Source organism: Neomonachus schauinslandi, chromosome X (genome assembly GCF_002201575.2).
Source record: "Neomonachus schauinslandi chromosome X, ASM220157v2, whole genome shotgun sequence".
Classification (NCBI taxonomy): Eukaryota; Metazoa; Chordata; class Mammalia; order Carnivora; family Phocidae; genus Neomonachus; species Neomonachus schauinslandi.
The window spans coordinates 90348260-90369909 of NC_058419.1; the positions used below are offsets into that span (position 1 = coordinate 90348260).

General features: G+C 38.1%; 1 protein-coding gene across 4 annotated transcripts in view; it reads left to right on the plus strand.

The window, feature by feature from the left end:
• CASK (calcium/calmodulin dependent serine protein kinase) overlaps nucleotides 1–21650 on the plus strand; it is a 362770-nt gene that overhangs the window by 112833 nt on the left and 228287 nt on the right. For all 4 annotated transcript variants that reach the window (XM_044911949.1, XM_044911950.1, XM_044911952.1 and 1 more), the window contains exon 3: nucleotides 14206–14311. In XM_044911949.1, the coding sequence (XP_044767884.1) occupies nucleotides 14206–14311 (106 nt within the window). The remainder of the gene's footprint in view (nucleotides 1–14205; nucleotides 14312–21650) is intronic.

The window sequence follows — 21650 nt, forward strand, 5'->3', positions numbered from 1 at the left end:
TTCAGTTCTTTCAGCATGAATCTCCTTTAGTTCTATGAATACATTTATAATAGCTGCTTTAAAGTCTTCCCTGCTGGGCGCCTGGGTGGCTCAGTTGGTTAAGTGACTGCCTTCGGCTCAGGTCATGATCCTGGAGTCCCGGGATCGAGTCCCGCATCGGGCTCCCTGCTCGGCGGGGAGTCTGCTTCTCTCTCTGACCCTCCCCCTCTCATGCTCTCTCTCTCTATCTCATTCTCTCTCTCAAATAATAAAATCTTTAAAAAAAATTTTTAAAAATAAAATAAAGTCTTCCCTGCTAAGTCCAACATCTTGGCCCCCTCAAAGGCAGTTTCTATTTTCTGTACTTTTTTAAACCTGTGTAAGTATCACACTTTCCTGTTTTTTGAATGTCTCCTTTTTGTCATAGCAGCTCTGGATATTGACCCCTCTCCCGCACTCCAGGGCTTGTTCTTGTTTGCTTATTGGTTTAGTGATTTGCTGGACTAGTTCACTGTAACCTCTTATATCTCTCTCCAGCAGACTTGGGCATGACCACAACCTTACTGACAGTCAAGAATGACTGTGGCTCTATCTGAGCTCTCTTTGATGGTCTCTTCTCCTGATGTCCCATTAAGATGATCTACCTCTATTGGTATCACCCGGTACTAATTGCTAGCTGATACTGTTTTTGACAATGCCCTATGGTATAAATTGCTCCATAGTCGGATGCAGTTCAAGTCTAGCCCCTCATCAGGGGCAGTGTTTGTTAGTCTCTTAAGCTTGCTGTATTCTCCTCCAAGCAGAATCTCTGTACTGTGGAGCAGGAGCCGGGGGAATGGGGAATTCACTCCTCACTAGTTGCTCCACCCAGATCCTCCCTATAGAGCAGATCTTTGTGTGTTGGAAGGGGAAAGGCATGAACTGGTGCCCCCTCCTGGCTGCTACTAGCATTCAGTATGGATCTTTCACACCCCAGGTCAGGGAGGGATGACATCTGCCACTGTTCACTGGGTGCTAAATGTACTTGGACAAGGTCTTCTGCTGAGGAAGTTGAAAGAGATAGGAGCTACCACTTAGCTGCCAAGCCCAACTCTGTAGCTCTCTTGCAGCACAGAGCAGTGGGACTACACTCTTTACTAGCTGCCCAACCTGGGTAATCTATACTTAGCTGGATTTGGGTGTTGGGGAATGGGTGCTGCCATCTGGCTTCTACCACCCACTCAACATAGGCCTTTCACGGGATGGACCTGTACAAAATGGGATCTCCCAGTGTTCACCAGCTGCAAAATCCATCCCAAATAGCTCTTCCACCTCAAGTTGCTGATCTGCCACTCAGCTGCTGGGCCCCTTAGAACAGTTCCAACACAAGGCAGAGCTGTGAGGGCACAGGTGCCATCCTTATCCTGAATGTCACAGCTTCCCGTTAGTTCTTAGTTTCTGTGGATTTTCTTAAGTGTTTCTCAATTTATTGTAAGCCCTTTGATTAGTCTCCAGAGACACTGGTTGTTAATTTTGACCAGCTAACTACCTCTCTGTCTGGGGGGAAGATTTCCCTGAACTTACACAGCCATTCCAGCAGCCCTGCCCAATCATTATATTTTTAATGATTCTGCACATAATGGCAAAGTAGTTTTTTTCAAAAATATAATCAGATGACTTGAATTGAAAGCACTAAACTAAGATTTTTTTGAAAAGTATTATCTCATTACTGAAAATTGCTCTGATTGCATTTTACTTTAATCGAGACCTTATATTTCAGTTTTGAGAAATAGCTTACCTATCAAGTTTATCTTCAGAATTGAGTAGTTGTAGACCTAAGAAGCAGTATAATGGAGTGTGAAGAGCATAGGTACTGGGGCCAGACTGACTGGATTCAAATCCTTGCTCTACAGTTGAGTTCTGGTGGTGAGTTTCTTAACTGCTCTTGCTTCAGCTGCTTCATATATAAAATGGGTATCATTTGCCTCTTCTGGTTGCCGTGAGGGTTGAATGAATTGACAGATCTCAAATCAAGCCTGACTCAAAGTACTCATCAGATGTTTGTGTTGGACAAGTCAAGGGCAAATAATCATCTCATCCTCATATTATCAAGACTAATAATATTTCTGTCTATAGCCAGAGGTCTTGGTGATATTATTTGTCTAAATAGCTTTAAGATGATCTTTAGTGTCCTCTAGTTCCTCTTTTTCCCCACTAGAGGAAAAAATTAGATCTTGTCTTCTACTCCACTTCTTTTGGAGTTGTGCTCATTTAACCTAATGAAGTTCTAGTACATACACTATGCAGTGACATAGAAATGTTAGGCATATATTACATTTGTGTAAAGCTAGTGCATTTAATAGTGAGAGTACCTTGAAGTTTCCCATTTTAAGTCATGGTAATACAATATGCAGAATAACATTACCACCCAGTTATCTACACATAGATGTCATATTTTTTTTTGGTCATATTCTTTTTTTTAAAGATTTTATTTATTTGAGAGAGAGAGAATGACAGAGAGAGAGCATGAGACGGGGGAGGGTCAGAGGGAGAAGCAGACTCCCTGATGAGCAGGGAGCCTGATGCAGGACTCGATCCTGGGACTCCAGGATCATGCCCTGAGCTGAGGGCAGTCGCTTAACCAGCTGAGCCACCCCGGTGCCCTTTTTTGGTCATATTCTGAAAACACTTCAGTCAGTATGGAGATACTACCTGGAATAGAGTGCCTCAACTTTAGGACATCTTCCAATAAGGTATAGGGCAGCAGAAAGATTGCTTGTTGGGAGTCAGAGGCTGAGTTCATCTTCCAGTTGTGCAGTGAACTAGCTGCGTAACTGGGCATGTCCGTTGCTTTTCTAGGAGCTCATTTTTCTTATGAGTAAAATGTGAGGATAGAGAGGAGCACGTGACATTGGTTCTCTTACTGTCCTTCCCATTTCTAACTCTCTCTGGTTCCATGATACATATACTTTGATGTGAGACAGAAGATGTAATAGACATTGGTTGAGTGGAGTTCTGTGTGCCTGGTGCTGCCATCCAGCAGGGTTGCCTGGAATGAAAATCACCAGCAATAATACAGTTGGGCAAATGATGAGATACTGAGGTCTGTCTGGGGGTGTGGAAGAATGTTGTTAGATCAGAGCAGGGTATGCCTGTGTCAGCTGGGGAGATTGTCAGGGAGAACACTGAGGCAAAGTGTGAGTGAAATTTTGTTGAGTGAGAGGCGGGAGTTACAAGCAGAGAAGGAAGCACATGGAGTGTCAAACAGGAAGCAGCATTTTCAAGAGCATAGAGAGCATGGGCGAAGAGGGGAGGGTTGCAGACACTGCAGGTAGCTCAGGATGGGGGTGTCGGGGAAGATGATGGATGAAACTGGAAAGAAATGTAATATGTGTGACATCCCCCTCCGAAAAAAGCAAACCTAACTTACTTGACTAAGAAGCAAGAAAACTTGGTTCCATTTTCAATTATGTTCCTAAATAGCTCTGTGGACCCAGTTAAGTTGTTGGCCTTAAAATCATTTTTGGAAGGCTTCCAAAGCCAAACTGAGGGATCATAATGTCTTTGGTGTATGGAGTGCAGAGCAATGAAGGTTTCTGGAGTGATGTGATAATACCTGTTTTAGAGTGAAACTATGATGACAATTTAATGAGTAGAATGAAAAGAAGGAACTAGAGGCAAAGAAACCCATTAAAAGACCCAGACAAGAATCCATGAGGGCTGAAACTAGGGTAAGTGCAGGAAGGGGCAGATCATTTTGACAGGTGTTGCAGAAATAGAATGAAGAGGTTTTGGCAGCTGCGCGTCGGAAGTGGCTGAGAGGTAGTAGTTGACGTGAGGATGAGTCCAAGGGCTGTCTGGAAGAATAATGATGCTGGTAGTCAGTAGGCCGCATACATCTGGCTGTGTGAATTCTGCTCCCCTTTTTTTTTTTTTAAACCAGTGTTATCATTAGATACTTTGAATACCTCTGTTTTACTTCTTTTCCCAAATAATCCTGTGGTCAAGTTCAGATTCAGTTCTGTATAAGCTATATTACATGATTTTCCCAAAAAATTGTAGATTAAAAACTGCAAAGTAAAAGTAAGTTTAGAACTGCATAGAGGGGGCACCTGGGTGGCTCAGATGGTTAAGCATCTGTCTTTGGCTCAGGTCATGATCCCAGGGTCCTGGGATCGAGCCCCACATTGGGCTCCTATCTCAGCGGGGAGCCTGCTTCTCCCTCTGCCCTCTGCCCCTGCTCATGCTCTCTCTCTCTCTCTCTATCTCAAATGAATAAATAAAATCTTTAAAAAAAAAAAAAAAACTGCATAGCAGTGTGGTTTAGTAATTGCATGTTCACACTGCCAACTTCTTGTCCTCAAACTTGGTTTGATTGACAAACTTGGTTACCATCGGTAAAGGTAGGAAAAAATTATTTCCACCAAAGATGGTCAAAGGGAAAGGACACAGAACTTATTGTGCACATGCTCTGTATGTGCACACCATGGCAAGCACTTCTCCATACTTTATTAACCATCCAAGGCTAACTTAAACTCCATATGAGAGCTATTCTCTTACTCTTTCAATTTTTTTTTAAATTTTATTTTATTATGTTATGTTAGTCACCATACAATACATCATTAGTTTTTGATGTAGTGATCCACAATTCATTGTTTTCGTAAAGATGAGGAAACTGATGTTTGGGGTTATGCAACTATTAAGTGATGGAGACAAGATTTAAAGGTGGACCTTTTGGGGGCACCTGGGTGGCTCATCAGTTAATCAAGACCAACTCTTGATTTCAGCTTGGGTCATGATCTCAGGGTCGTGAGATTGAGCCCTGCATTGGGCTCTGCGATGAGTGTGAAGCCTGCTTAAGATTCTCTCTCTCCAGGGCGCCTGGGTGGCTCAGTTGGTTAAGCATCTGCCTTCAGCTCAGGTCATGATCCCAGGGTCCTGAGATCAAGCCCCACATCAGGCTCCCTGCCTCTCCCTCTGCCTCTTCCCCCCAGCTTGTGCTTTCTCTCGCTCACTATAGTCTCTCTCTCTCCCTCAAATAAAATCTTTAAAAAAAAAAAAAAATCTCTTTCCCTCTGCCCCTCCCCCTGCTCGTGTGTGCACACGTGGTCTCTCTCTCTCTCTCTTAAAAAAAAATTAGGCCTTTTGACTACAAATCTGTTGCTCTATTATATCATAACTGCCTCCCTGTAGAAGAGTGTTAGCATTTGGAAAGACAAGTGCTAGATCTGTGGAAATAGGGTGACCAACCGTATCGGTTTGCGTGGGATTGAGGGCAGGTTCTCAGGATACAGAACCTTCAGTGCTACAACTGGAAAGTCCCAGGCAAACCAGGATGAGTTGGTACCCTTCTGGAAAAGTCACTTCTGTGAAATAAACCTTTATGTAGAATGATCTAAATAAGATCTTGATTGTTTTTGTTTCCCATAATATTGAGACCTCAATTAGGTCTCTTGTTACTACTAAGTGCCAAATGGATTCTTAAGTGAAGAGGAGGGTTTAAGGCCCTGCCTGACTTCCTTCTACTTGTTCTTGCTGGCTCTGAACATCCTCCCTTGCCAGGGTTGCACTCAACTATGTGTGAATCAGATGCTAGAAGCCTCTGCCTCCATCTGAATTTCTAAGGGAACTTATGTTTTACCCAGTCCAAGATTTGATGAAATGACAAAAGAGCTGTTAAGAAAAAAGCCAAAAAAGGCAGGTTGATTATAAACGTACATTCTTTAAAGAGTAAGGAAATACATATCCTGGCATTCAGCCTACAACAAATGGGGAAAACGCTTAGCATAAATATATAAGATACATCTATTTTGTGTGGGTAAACATACTCTAATTAATAAAGAATTTATATTGTTTTGATATCAAGATGGGAAATAGGAAATTGGACCACATGGAATCCAAGGGAACTTTCTGTAAATTTTCATGCTTTCCACAGAGTAAAGTGCCAGGTTTAGAGCAGAAGCTAAAATGATATGGGGAATATTACTTACTTTTTTTAATCTAGTAATGGTTATCCTCAAATCGTGCCCATTATTATCCCACCATCCTCAATAGTGCCCATTGTAAGGAGTCACTAGCTTCTGTGGCTTTCCAGTTTCACCAGTGCTCTTGTGGCCTCCAGAAGCTGGGCTACATGATTACCTGTCATGATCTTGATCCTTGGACCATCACTATCTAGGTCAATCTCTTAGGCTTTTGTGCTTCCCTTAAATCTTACTGCAAAACCTTTTGGGGCAGAGTATCTTGTCACATTAACAGATTTATAAAATGGTCTCTGATCCCAAATTAGTTAAAAATTTCTGATCTAGATAGCTGCCACATTTTCAGCTACTTAAGTATGCTACCTCCTGGTTTTGTAGAAAAGATTAAATGAAGACAGATTGTTCTAAGGGTACAGCAGTGTATTAATTTACTTAAAATTTTACTTTAAAAAGGAGAAATACGGCCTTTTCAGAACTCCCTATGTTGCCCTTAGTCCACAATTTCAGTGTGTATACAAAAAGTATTCCTCTACCTGCAGCCACTTTCCACAACTGTCAGCAATTCTACTTTAAAACAAAAAAATTTCTACTACTCTTTGAAGCTTCTTGATTAGTTTTTTTTAAAAAAATTAAAACTATAAGGCAAGATTCTTATATTACATACACCTATTAGCCATTTGAAACTATTCATATCAATCTGGATTTTGGCAGTGGCCCAACAAAATAAATAAATCTTTTGATGGTTGAGGCTGTGAGTCTGCAGGGCTCTCCATAATCCCTGATTTCAAGTTGTTATTTATCAAAACAGCTTACTGTTTTTATTGATCCTTTTCACAAGGAGTACATACATCAGTACTTAGGTTTTACTATAAATTTGGTGTTTTACTATTTTTATGAGATGTGTTGATAAAAGGATTCTGCTGGATGGGGAAACCCATATTTAAAAAAACGAAACTGATAAAACAAATTCACTATGCCACAGAGAATCTTGGCCTCAGTAATTCTTTTATTTATGTATTAGCACAGACTACAAATTGCTTTCTGGGGAAACGTTTGGTCTTGCTGGCGGTGTTTCCTGGGCTGGTCCTGTCCTGGAGGAAGGAGGGGTGAGGGGAAGTCAGTAGTAAGGAAGCCTCTCCTGGCCCATATGTTTGTTTAACTCCTCAGCTATCAGTAAGTAAATAAAAATAGAAGGTAATGATAGGTAACATAATTAGGAGTATAAAATACAGGTATGTGGATAACATTTTTTGACTGAGACATATTAGTTGAATTCCTGTCTTATTGCAGGAACTTTCTTTGTAAACTTTATTGAATAAAAATTTATGCACCATAAAATGAACCCATTTTAGTGTTCGGTCCATTGGCTTTTAACAAATATATACACTGTCATTCCACAGAGTTCCTTCATGCTCCTAACGGGTATGTTTTTTAAGGTTCTAATGTTGAAAAGTAAGTGAGGCATAAACTGATATTTGTCTGATTTTCTTTTATAAAATTAGGGGTACCATTTTGAAATAGGTGTCTGATTTTTTATAATAGTAAAATGCCCCATCTTCCCACCTTTTTGCAAAGCTTTTTGGTTTATACTTCCCAAAAGGAAAAACAACAGAGAAATTGTGTTTAAAACACTGTATTTCTGTCTTTGTAATGTACAAAATATCTGAAGGGTCATTTATTTACTTGAGAAAATCTCTAATACTGGAACTTTATTTGGTTTGGATTTCAGTAACCTCTGCCTTTTCCTTTTATCCGTATAATTAACATCTTACGAGTTGAATGCAAAACAGATTTTCACCAAATCCATGGTTGAGTAACTCCTTGAATAGAAGATTCAGTTATATCTTCTAAGAGACAAATAATTTGGTTTCTGTTTAACCTAATGTTGGCTCTTATCCACAAATGGCTTTTTAAGCAAATGCTCTTCTTTCAGGATTTTAACATCTCAGAAGATAAATATTAGCAAAGATCATTGAATTGGTCACCTATAATCTTTATTAATATCTAATTAGTAAGTTCAGTGATTTATAGTACTTCAGTATTGATTAGGAATGACCTGGAGTTTTTTAAAATATAAGTCCCTAGAAAATAAATGGCACTTTCGATAATTATTTGCCAAACTCATCCTAATGAAGAGTGAGAGGGAAGACAAGTAGTTCTCAGAATAATTGGAGTTATTCTACTTTACAGCTGTTAGTTTTTTATAAATACAGTGTTGAATTGAGTTTAAAGTTGATATTCGACTGGGCAGGCTGCTTTAATGTATTTATCAGAACTGAAAATTCTTTGGGAAATACATTACCAAAACCCCACTGATTTGTAAATGCTTAATGCAGTTAACATTGATTTCTAATACTTTTGCCTATTTAAGAAAAAATTTTGTATCAGTCAACATTCTCATTTAATGGTATGCTGCTTCCTTTCTTTCTTCACCTGACAGATGAGATTTTTAGACCATAGGATCAAAAAACTATGGGCAAGAATTCAAAGACATTAGAAGCTGCTTGGATTTCTCTTTGTAAAAAAAAGATAATAAAATGTATAAGGTGGTAGTAAAATGTGTAAAAGATCAAAGAAATAATGAGTTTGCAGTTCATCCAGATTGGTGTTTGGGCTTCTCTGGGCCTCTGGTCATCCACTGGTTGAGAAGGTCAACTTTCCTGATTTATAGGAAGATAGCCTCATTAAAGCCAGCCTGACCTGTATTACTGCCAAAGGCAGCGGGGATCTTTAGTCATCGAGTTGATTATTATATAAAGGTGGAACTCAGCAACAGAATTTGACTTTCTTTCTATAATCCTTCCAAGATTCTGCTCGGATTCCCCTTTTGAAATATCATATGGTCGTTAATTTTAGTACACCAAGGAAAAAACGTTGAGTCAATAATGACTTTCATTTACTTATTTTGTTATTAATATTGATTCACCTGAACACATTAATTCTTGTCCTAATTATTTCTATGACTAAATTAGAATATTCTTTATGTGTATTTGGAGCCCGGGCTCAGCTCTTAATAAATTTTGCTAACTATCAAGTTTCTAACACAACCCAGAAATTGGAAATAAATAACAATATTTATGCATTTGTCAGGAAGAGAGCAGTGTCTAGTCTAATCATTGTTGGTGACCTTGCAGGCTGACATAAACTGGTTCCGTAGCAGTCTTGAAGGCTTGTCACCCAAGTTAGTGTTACCTCATTAGCACTGTTGTGGGATTGGATCTCCTGTGAAAACTGTACAGCCCCAGGAGCCATGGTGGTGTGATAAAAAGAGCCCTAGACTTCCATTATTAGTCCTGCTTCCTTTACTTACTATTTGTGTGATTTCAGCAACTTCTTCATCTCACTGAACCCTGGGCCTCAGTTTCCTCCTCGGTAAAATGGGAATAGTATATTTATCTCACAGGACTATTATACTTATTAAACAAAAATTTATAGAGGGGCGCTTAAACTCTCAAATGTTGCATTGAATAGTCTAAGGTCATTCAGTAAATTTGGAAGTGTACAAAGGGCAGGAATGTACAGTAGATGTTGACCACTGTTTTTGTGTTTGGTAGATTAAACAAGATAAAATAATTTAAAACTACCAAATGAAGGACTTAGATTAACAATAGTGAAGGAATTCCAGATTGAAGTTGTTAAGTGATGGATTTGGATTATTAAAAGTAGAGTTTCCTTCTATGGAAATGTTTTTTTAAAAACACATCTGAGTTTAGAATCTTTTTTGAATGACTGGATGACTTTACAAGTATCTGTAGGAAATGCAGGAGAACTCACTGCTGAGAGAGGATAAGAATTAAAGTCAATTTAGGGCGCCTGGCTGGCTCAGTTGGTTAAGCGACTGCCTTCGGCTCAGGTCATGATCCTGGAGTCCCTGGATCGAGTCCCGCATCAGGCTCCCTGCTCGGCAGGGAGTCTGCTGCTCCCTCTGACCCTCCCCCCTCTCATGTGCTCTCTCTCATTCTCTCTCTCTCAAATAAATAAATAAAATCTTTAAAAAAAAAAAAAGAATTAAAGTCAATTTAGCTAGAGCTACACCATTCCAGTTTGGTAGCCACTAGCCATGTTGTGGCTCTGAGCCTTTGAAATATGGCTGGTCCAAATTTAGATGTGCCATAAATGTAAAACACGACCAGATCTCAAAGACTTAGTACAGAAAAGAAACATATTTATAATTTTAGTATGATCATATGTTAAATATTACTTTGGATATATTAGATTGCATAAAATATGTTATTAAAATAAATTTCGCTTATTTCTTTTTACTTTTTATAAATGTGGCTACTGGAAAATTTTAAATTATGTATGTGGCTCATGTTACACTTCTGTTGGACAGTGCTGATCTAAAGAATAGCTCTGTGCAAGCTAACTCTTAGATTTAGATCCTTTTAAGTTTGGGTATTGAGGTCAAGATTGCTACTCTAATACTAAGAATGTCAGAAATCGTTTCTTCAATCCTATTTGTAAATACCCAAATTAGTTTTGACCCATGGTCACATTAACTTGTTGCAGAATTGTAGTACTCTGTAAGTGGCATCCAACTTTTAAAAAATGGTGAGAAGAATTCTCCTGTCACAAGAACAACTAGTAGTAGAATGAATAATACTTTCCAGGAAACTCTGTTTTATTTATTTTTTTAAGATGTTATTTTTAAGTAATCTCCTAACGTGGGGCTCAAACTCATGACCCCAAGATTAAGAGTCAGTCACATGCCTCACCGACTGAGCCAGCCAGACGCCCCAGGAAACTTCTTTTTAAAAGAGACCACCTGAAATGGTTTCCTTAACTCTCCCTTGCTTGAGGAACAGATTGGAGAGGTCGAGCCTGCAGGGCAGAGTTGCTTTACTGTTGGATGCCCAAAGTTCTTAGGAAACTGGTAGTGGTGGTGGTAGTACTCATATATAGCAGATTGATTTAATTTAAGTGTGTTTCTCCAGTCACGGTCAGAAAACTAAACATTACTTTCCATATTATTAGTGCCCCCTTTTAAAGGGAAATAAATGGATTATTAGAGGCACATAGTTAAATATCAGGGCACTAAACATAGAAATAGATTATTTTTTAAACCTTTTAAATGTCAAAGACTACAAATACAAATACAAAATGAAAAGATACAAGGAACTGTGGAGAGAATTACCAGTTATTATGGACAAAGTACTTTAAAACAGCCATGGTAACTCCGTCAGGTCACTCACAGGAATGTTCTGTGCTAGTTAGAGCAGTTAATCACAACTTCAAATCATTATCACCTACTTTTGAATTCCTTGCCACTCTGCCTCATGAGTTGATTTGTAGGAAAATGCTATTTTTAGTTTGCTCTATCAGCAAGGACTTAATAGCACTTAATAAATACATCTTTAGTTCATATTCACATCTAAAAACAAGCATTCTGAATTTAATACTCCTGGAATCCATAGTTTGAATGCTTATATAATGCATTTGTGTTTTTCAAACCATGATTTTCCATTTGGGCTATTTAATATACCCATTTAATCAATATTTGAATTATGGAAAATGGTGCCATAATTATCCGAGATGTAAGCCATCTTTTGCATCATTGCCTTTATAATTTCAAATATCTTTTTAAGTTGTTAGTTTTGTGCTGCTCAGTGCTCTGCTTTTTAGTTCCTGAAATGCCAGATCCAGTGATGTTTAAATTGCTTTAGTCTTTGATGGGAGGGTCTGCGGCAATTCTGCCTTCATTTTGAGGGTGGGTAGATGATGAGACACTAGGCCAGGAGCATGTTCAGCTGTATACCAAGCAGAAATGCGCAGGTCCGGTGGGAGGGGTCTTTAGAGCAGCTGCTTCTACTTGCAGTCCTTTGGTACAAGAGATGTGGCACATGGCAAAGTGAGTGTGGAAGTTGCAACACACTATAGTTACATGAAAGGGGCAAAATTAAAAATAAACGTTAAAATGGGTAATAAAACTCCTGAGCTTTTCATAAAAGCTGGAGGCAGAACATTCTTGGAGGAGGGGGGAAAAAAAAAAACTGTGCAGGTATCTGATTTATGTCTCCTGGCTTCAGCCTAGCTTTCTAGCACACTTGTCAAAAGCCTTCCTCACACTTAGGACTTCTGTACACAAAACCCACACCTGATTCACACCTCTCCTCTCCTGCAAGACCTTCCCAAGCACTTTTGGAGCTAGAGACCATCTTTCATGTGCCTCTGACCTCTTGCTTTCCCACGAACACTGAGCCACCCTGCCCCTCAGCCCCGCAGTGTTACATTCTGCACACTCCTTCCACGCCCATTTTTTCTTTTTCTTTTTTTTTTTTTTTTAAGATTTATTTATTTATTTTAAGGAGAGAGTGTGAGCAAATGGGAGGAGGGGTAGAGGGAGAGGGAGAGAGAAAATCTCAAGCAGGCTCCCCGCTGAGCACAGAGCCTGATGCAGGGCTCCATCTCAAGACCCTGAGATCATGACCTGAGCCAAAGAGCCACCGGCGCATTCTTTCATGGGAATCTTACCGCTGCCCCCTGAAGGCGATTGAGTAGACCTTGCAGGTCCTGCATCACCTATGACCTGCCCCATTTCATCTGCAATAAGGAAGGCATTTGTAGAGGGTAACAGTCAGCTGGCAAGTGACAGACCCGGCACCGAGTTTCCAGCTGTAGATCCCATGGGCTTTTCATCACTGCCACTTACACAGTGTTCCCTTTAAAACAGCAAAAACAGAAAAGTCAAACCTTCTTTGACTTTGCTGTTCCTTTCCTACAGCCAGATTCTTCTAATTTGATCATGTCTAAACCTGGCATGGCATTGTGGAAGGACTGCTGACTTTGGAGTTGGACAGGCCAAGGCTCAGACCTCCCGGTTGTGGTAGCTATGTGATCTTGAACACATTTCTAAGCCTTAGCTTCCTAACCTGTAAAGTATCTACCTCGCAGGGTTGTTGGCTCAGCAAGGATAATGACTCTATTAAGTACTTAGCCCAGTGAGAAACATGATAAATTTTAATCTGTTAGTACATAATTGTCTCCTGCATACCGACTTCAAACCTGACCTCTCCACAGAACTTGATCTTGCCCAGAATGCTAATGGTATTTTCTGGCTGACTCTTACAGCCTTTTCTTAGCCTTTTCCAACTACTCATGCCTTAATTCCCTCTATTCCCTTGACTTTCTTAATATTGTATTATTCTTCCTTTTCCGGTGGCTTCTCTTTTGTCTAATTTACTGACTTCTTTTCCTCATTCTACCCTTACATAAGTCTTCCATGGTTCAATCTGCAGCGATTGCTCTTATTGACAAGGCTAAGTTGAATTAATAAATCAGAGAGGAAATAACATTATCTCTTTTGCTTCGTGTAGTACATCCTCAGCCTTGGCTCTTCATCTGTTTGCCTTCTACTTCCAAATATAAAAATGTCACATTAGATTTTATTCACCTGCAAACAGGTAAAACTCCAGCACTATTAACACAGGAAGGCTTTAGTTATCTTGTTTCATGTGGACATGGCAAGTGATACCTATGCCCAAAATGTGTTTGTACAATGATGATGATGATATGAACGGTCTTATTTTCCAAATAATATTCTGTAACTTATGCAGTAGTCTTACCTACATTGTCTGAATTTGTTCTTCTGAGTAGTGTCCTGAATTATCAAAGTTTTATAGATGATGTAAAATAAATTTCTGACTTTGATGCTGGGTGGGAGCAGTGCCTTTACTGTGTAAATGATACTGTTTTTTGCCCTTTATTCCATATAATTTCCCTGGTGTGTATCTGTAAATGCTAGATTTTAGGCTAAAGAATAGACAACATATTCTTATCCAATTTAGGGAAGACTAAGAAAATGAGGTACAATTCAAAACAGCAAATTGAGTTGTTTATTACCAGATCAAGAAAGTTATAAATTTTGAGACTTGATTATAAGAGTTTGGGGAAAGTATTTGTGCTATTTACATTTCTTATTAATAAAAGCTGGGCACCTGGCTGGCTCAGTCGGTAGAGCATGCAACTCTTGATCTCAGGGCCATGAGTTCAAGCCCCACGCTGGGCATAGAGCCTAATTACTTAAATAAATAAAAATAAGAGCTGACTCTGTAATATATATAGATAGATTTAGACTAGCAAAAAATGAAAAAGTTATATTGTCAAAGATTTTAAAGGGTAAAAAGTTAAGCTTAGCTTAAATGGGGGATTTCATCTCTTTAGTTAGAGAAGTCTTCATGTTACCATAGATCACATCCATTCATTCATCATTCACTCTGATTGTCTTTTGTTCTTACCTAACAAAGTATGTCCTGTGTTTGTTTTGCAGATCTAAAGCGGGAAGCCAGTATCTGTCATATGCTGAAACATCCCCACATTGTAGAGTTATTGGAGACATATAGCTCAGATGGAATGCTTTACATGGTTTTTGAATTGTGAGTGTACATTTTATTTTCTTAAGGGTTAAAGTTTTAAGCAGTGCTGGTTTGGGATAATGCTAACACTTTTAAAATTTAACAGTAGTTGTGAGCTCATCTGTTTAAAAAAAGTAACAAGAATAAAAGAATTATCTCATCTTAAGGTTCACAATGGCTAAGGAAGCAAAAGTTGGGCATATTTAGTTACCTTCATTTTTAGTATACTTCAGAGAAGAGGCTGTAGAGAGAAAGAGTTCAGATGAATGGCAGGCCCCAAAATACAAAATTCTGACCATAGGAGTCTTATTGAAGAAGACTGAGTTAGGAGTAGAGGTCTCCATGTAGCAAGCCTCTCTGGCAACTAAAAACAAGTAATAACAGATTTGACTTCCTATTTTGATATAATTACCACATTGGCATATTAAGGAAATTCTGTAGATAACAGTGTATCTGATTTTAATAAGCCACTTGACATGTTTGCCATAGAATTTTTGTCATAAGATGGAGAAATGTGAGCTAAGGATAGTATAACTGGGTAGTTTGTAGCTAATGGGATGATTGTGTCCAAAGAGACTGTATAAAGCTTTATGGGATGGCATCTTATTCTTTAAAATTTTCTTCCATGACTTTGATTAGGGTCTCTCACAAGGTGGTAATCGAGGCATTGGCCAGGACTGGAGTCATTTTAAGACTCCAGTGGGGATGGATTTGCTTCCAAGCTCACTCACATGGTTGTTGGCAGCAGCCTACTGGACTGAGAGCCTTAGTTCCTCATGAGCCATTGGCCTAGGCTTCCTGGGTTCCTTGTCACTGGGCCTCTCCATATGGAAGTCAGCCTTGTAACCTAATCTCAGAAATCATACACCATCACTTCTACCATATTCTGTTAGAAGTAAGTCCCCAGATCCAGCCCACACATAAGGGGAGAGGATTACACAAGGGTGTGAACACCAGGAGATATTGGTCATCCTTGGGAGCCGTGTAAGACGCTGCCCCCCCCCCGCCCCCCCCCCCCCCCCCCGCCATGGAGGGCTAGCTAATGCATTGAATATCTAGATCAAATTTTTAAAACATTTTACAAGTTTGTAGCAAAAGAGCTGAAACAAAGATGAAATTTAAGACCAGTCAATACAAACTCCTTCAGTTATATAAGTGCAAGATCACTATAAGCTTAGTTGTAACTGCTTATGTGAAAAAGATGTAAATGTTTTGAAAGGTAGTTGCTGCAGCAACTTGAAAAAAAGCGCTGAATGGAACCTTTGGCTACATTAATTAAAAATATATAGTATTTAGAACCAAGCCAACACTCCCACCATATTGTATACTACCTGTTCTCCCTAGAGTGGTCATAGTAAGCAGGACCCTGGTAAGCTTCCCAAAGGTGATAACCAGAGTGGGAAAGAGCCTACAAATTTTGCCCTAGAGTCACACCCTCACAAAAATTTTTGTTGACATACCTGCTAAAAGAATTTTGAAAACCATGTACCTCCTCACATACTTTTGAGTTGATATATAAAAGCTTCTATTGTGAGGCTATCATTTTTAGTGTTCTGTGTGTTCTTTTAAATATATTTTCCCCTGAACGGTAGATCAGCACCTTTATCTCACTCAATTTATGGAAAATGTCTGCTATCTGACCTAAATGGCAGAGCTAGTCGTCATTGTCAAGCCAGTCAGCCAAATCAGACTCACTGTCAGAGAAAAATCTGCCTTCATTTTTCAAACAAAATTAAAGTGTTAATAGACATCCCTGTGACAGTCATCTTACTATTGATTTTTAATTCTAAAATAGATAAGGCTTTGCCATGCATATATTATCTGGATGAAATAAAGTGGCTCTCCTCTTTCTTTCTGAAGCTCTGTTTTGCTCTTAAGTGTTTCTCTCAGGAGCTTTGCATTCCCTAGTTGTCTCTGAAGCTAGGCAGGGTTTTCAGGATGGGTGAGCAGTTCTCTTTTGAGATGGGCCCATATGAGTGGAGATGTAAAAGGAAACTCACCAGACCATAGACTTGTTTTCAAACAGATCAAATTATGGCAAGTGAAGAAATGGACATTGATTGCCTTCAAAAGATCCTAATTCTCTTATCTCCTGGAAGGACTTTGGGTACTCCCAGAGATTCCCCAAGTCCCAGTTTGAAGACCATGGAAGAGCTGTTGAAAAGACTGGGAAGCTTTAGTTACTCAAGAATCCACTGGTTTTCTTTTTCTGCCAAGAGAGTCCTCAGAACAAAGGCTGTGGTAAAACATACCGAAAGTCTTCAGTTATTTAAAAGGGTGTCATATGTAAGAGGATTATATGTTTGTTCAGTGTAGGGTCAGGGGCTGTAACTGGAATCAACAAGCAGCAGGTAGATTCCACCTCTAAGCAAGGAAAGCCCCTGTAGCAATTAGACTAAGTCTGTGAATGAAGCAGGCTGTCTCACAGAGTATGCAGTTCCTCACTAGAAATGCTTGAGCTCAAGCTGGACCCATCCAAGGAGGCTAAAGAAAAGGGTTTAATTTTGGACTAGAGAGGGCCTCTAGTGTCCCTTCCAATTTTAAGATGTTATAATTCTTTTTTAATAACTTTCTCTGATTTACAATTTTATTCTTTATTCAAGAAACCTGTTTTTATCTGTATTTTTATTCACTGAGAAAATGAAAAAAAAAAAACAGTTTTATCATATACTCTCAAGTAATGAGCACAGAAAGCAAAATTTTAAGATTCACCTAAATTTCATCATGTTTGCTATTTGTTTCAAAGAGGCCTAAGTGACAGTACGGTAGAGAGATGATCTTTGGTGTTCTAAAACTTGAGTTACTATCCCAGCTCCATCACTTTTACTGATGATGTGACTTTGGCCATGTCTTCTAGCTTCTCTGAGCCAAGGTTTTTCTTTTTTTTTTTTCCTTTAAAATCTTAGTAAGATTATCAGAACTAGATGTGAATTCACTTTGTAAAATGGTGAAGCGCTCTACAACTGGAAGGTATTGTTTCCAGGGGATTTAGCAAGTTAGTTTTAGTCTCTCCTGTTAAATTATATGAGATTTTATACAGCTAATTTTTTGTATGATTCAGTCGTGATTGAAATAATTCTTCAGTGGCTATATATGGAGATAAGACTTCATTAAAGTTGCATATCTACTGGTCACCTAATCTCAGTGTTAAACCAAATCACAAGGACGTGGCTTTATAATTTAATATTCTGAACTTTTTGTTTTCTAAAATTTCAGATAAAAAGAGAATAGTGTGAACCTCAGTGCACCTGTCACTGAACTTCAACAGTTATCAGCATTTTGCCATTCTTGTTCTGTGTGTCCTTTACTGTTATCTTTTCTTTTTTTCCTGGTGATTTCTAAAGCGATACCATTTCACCTATAAAATATTCCTGTTTAGATTTATAAAGAAGGACTTGAGGTATAGATATAGATAGATATCAATGCATAATAGTATAATACCTTGCAAAATCAACAATCATTCCTTAGTATTAGGTCACATTTGGTTGATGTTCAGTTTCTCCCTAATTGAACATGATTGTTGAACATGAATTTTTAAAAGATCTATTTCTAAATTTAGAATTATTTTATCAGCTCTGGGGATCTGGAAGTGGATTATGAATTCACAGTTAAAGCAACTTAGTTATTTCTCAAAAGGGCCAGAAACAAAATAGAAATCTTTTGTATCGTTTTTTAATAAATTCACCTCAACAGTTGTCCTTGTTCACTTTTTTGTGTTCTCTTTGATCTCCTGGGTTTAAAACAAATGAATAAACAAAAGACCAATTTACTAGAAGATTTAAGGTCCTATGGCTCAAAGAGCAAAGCAAAGTAAGTTTGTGTGTGCCTCCACCTACTGGCTAGGTAAGAGATTGTCTCTACAGCTGCAATGTAGACAAAGCTGCTCCAGAATTAGTTCCATGTTTCTGGCAATAGATGTAATGATCCCTGGTATTCAGGGGCTCATTGCTCAGGTGATGGGTTATCGGGACCCCTTTCCACAGTTTTCTGACCTGCCACCAATACAGAGTAGACAAAGGGAAAACAAATAAAATAAGGTCAGTTGACTTTGCAATTTTTGGCTACTTGGAAACAGCTCTGATAATTTTGATGAAGAAAAAGAAATCCATGACTTTCTTAATAGGTATCCACATCTGCCTTTGCCACAGACTGTTATAACCAACTGTCCTTTTTTTCCCCTTAAGCCAGAGTCATGAAATTATATGGCCCGATCAGGTTGCTTATTATGTTAGAAAACCCATCCAACTAGTTGATACCCATTTAATTACAAATAGCTTTAAGTTTAAAGCATATTCAAATACAGAGACTCACAGAAGTAGAGTTTTAGAGCCAGAAAAGATTAAAGCAGTAGTTTTAAAAACTTAACATTGAAAAATCCTGAGGAGAGCTTGTCAAACAAGCTTGTACCCAGGCACCACCCCTAGATACTCAGTTTCAACAACTGTGAGTCCCAAAGTGGGAGGTCAAGAGATGATTGGACCTTTAAAGTAGGGGCATTACTATTTAGAGACTATGTTGTCATTTTCCCCCAACACACACAGTAGTTTGTTAGAAATTTGCATGTGTTTGCACTAGATCCATTGCTTTGGGATCCATTGCTTTGGGATTACACTTAAATTTGGACTTGTGTGCAGTAGTTTGCTGAAACATATTTAAAAATATAGGTTCAGTTTTGAAGATGGGGCTGTGTTGTGTCACCCCCACTTAAATTAAATGATTATTTCTAAGTAACACATCCGGGCTTGTCTTTAGTAGTGTCTGATACTTGAGTTAAGCTGTAAATCCTAAATTGGCTGGCCAAGGAATTTTAATTACCTTATTATAGAATGATTACATATACCACAGGGAGACTTTTGTAGTAATTAAATATGGATTTAAAATACATCTGACATGAAAACAATAGTTTGTATCTTTTAAAATAATATTAGCAGTTTCTATTTTTGAAGCTCACACAGAGATAGACTGATAGCTCTTTTATTTTTTTAATTTTATTTCTTTTTCTTTTCGGTCTGGTGTGTAAGCTTGGGGAAGGGAATATTTGTGGAATTCATTTATGCTGATAGAGTAGAATCAATTTCTACTTACTAGCAAACTTGCCAAGGAAAGGAAAGTATTTTTATGTGTAATGATAAAAATTGCTATTCATTCATTCATCACATATTTATCAAATGCCTACTTAAGTGCTGGATAATAGGAAATGGTTGGAAAATATCGTTTGGTCCTAGTAAACATCAGAAGCTTGATACTTAAGGTAATGCAATAAGATATATGAGAGGATGTAGCTGGGTGCCTGTAAAGACCTTTGATAAATACTAGTTGAAAGAAAAAAACTTCTATTATCATAAACTTTTTAAAAAATTTAAACATTTCCCTTAGCTAGCTTCACTATATTAAATGTTTAGCTTTAAGAACTATGTGTCGGGGGTCCCCAAGATGCACCCCCAGGTTTGATGATTGACTAAGAGGACTCCTAGGACTCAGCATCTAGTTGTAGTCACAACTGTGATTTATTACAGCTCAAAGATTCTATAAAGCAAAACCAGCAAAGAGAAAAGGTATATGAGTTGAAGTCCAGGGGCAGCCAGGCACAAGCTTCCAAGGGTCTTCTGCCAGCAACCAGTTGTGATAACACATGTGAAATGTTGCCAACCAAGGAAGCTCATTAGAGACTCAGCACCCAGGTTATTTATTGGGAGCTGGTCATGTAGGCACCCTCTGCCTGACACGTACCATCTTCCAGCCTCCCCAAGAGAAAGCAGGTGTTTGGGATAAATCATATTGTTTGCACAAACAGTGTAGACACAGTCAGTGAGCCATGCTTTCCAGTTAGGACAGGAGGAACCCGTCCAAGTTGCCAGATGCCAATCAAGAGCTAACTAGGTAGATAGGCCTTTCAAGCCCTTCAAAACCTTAGGCCTGCTATCTTAACTCTTTTCTGCACAAACAAAAAAAGAGATAAATGGAAGGGTTTTAAGTTGATATACTCCAGGATCTGCAAACAAAATATAATTACCTATAAAGAAAATTGTGGAGTACTTTTAACTGTAATTACTGTATCATTTTGACATCTATTAAGAGAAAAATGTAGGTGTCCCAATTTTTGTATAAAACAAACCCTAGATTGAGATGCTACAGTGTAGAATAAATTTTAACCTTTGAATGCTACATTAGAAAACAAACTACATTCTGATGTATACTTATCTTAGAGATGAATTTGAAGTTGTCACTCTGGTAAATTTTTTTGTATGTAAAAGCTGATCTTCAACCACTAAAAATAATTTTGAAATAAGTTTATATACACATAAAATAAAATTCAATTAATTTTCCATTATTTAAAAGAAGTTTGTTCATTTAAAAATAAAAATTGTAAGGAGTTTCTAGTGTAAATCTTTACAATACACATACTTCATACAAATTTAGAAATTGTGGAAAATTATAATGACAAAAATCATACCACTTGCAAAAGTTAATCACAGTGAACGTTTCGGAACATTTTCTTCTACTTATGTTCATGATCATAATTGCACTCATTTTATATATGCAGTTTTGTTTCCCGATTCTTTTCACTTATTAATTTTAAGCATTTTGCTATACCGTTCAATGTTTTTTAGATACAGTAGTCTAATTACAATACCTCAACTATATGCATGTGCCATATTTAATGATTTCCTTATAGTTGGACATTTACTCTGTTTTCCCTATTAGAAGTAATGTTATGATTAATAATATTCTTGTACATAATTACTTGTTTACACCCCATGATCGCTTTATTTCCTCAAAATAAGTTTTTAGAAATAGGATTACTGCATGAAAGAGTGTATGAATACATACAAACACCTACATCACACATAGATGTAACCTTTTTTTATACAACCTGTTACATTTAGAAAGATTCATACACAGAACTATACAGCTTAAGGAATTATTGTAAACTGAACAACCATGTACCAGCAACCCAGATCAAGAAATATAAACACTGTCTATAATACTCTTAACCACAGTCCCCTTCCTCTCTCAGAATTACCTTTAATCTAGACCTCACCTCCATGCTTTCATATCTGTACCATCCATACAGTATCCCTGAGTAATATAATTTCAGTGTTATCTTTTAAAATCTTTAAATGAAGTCCTACAGCATATACTCTTTTTTGGTCTGTGAGATTGATCCAGGTTGCTTTGTGCTCCTTCATTTTATGGCTGTATAGTATTGCAGTGAACAAACATTCACAATTTAACTACTCATTTTACTGTTAGTATGTATTTGGGTTGTTTTCAGATTTGGCTATTTTGAACAGTGCTGTTGTAAACAAGCTTGTACATATATCCTGGGCATAAACCTAGGAGTGGAATTGATAGGTTT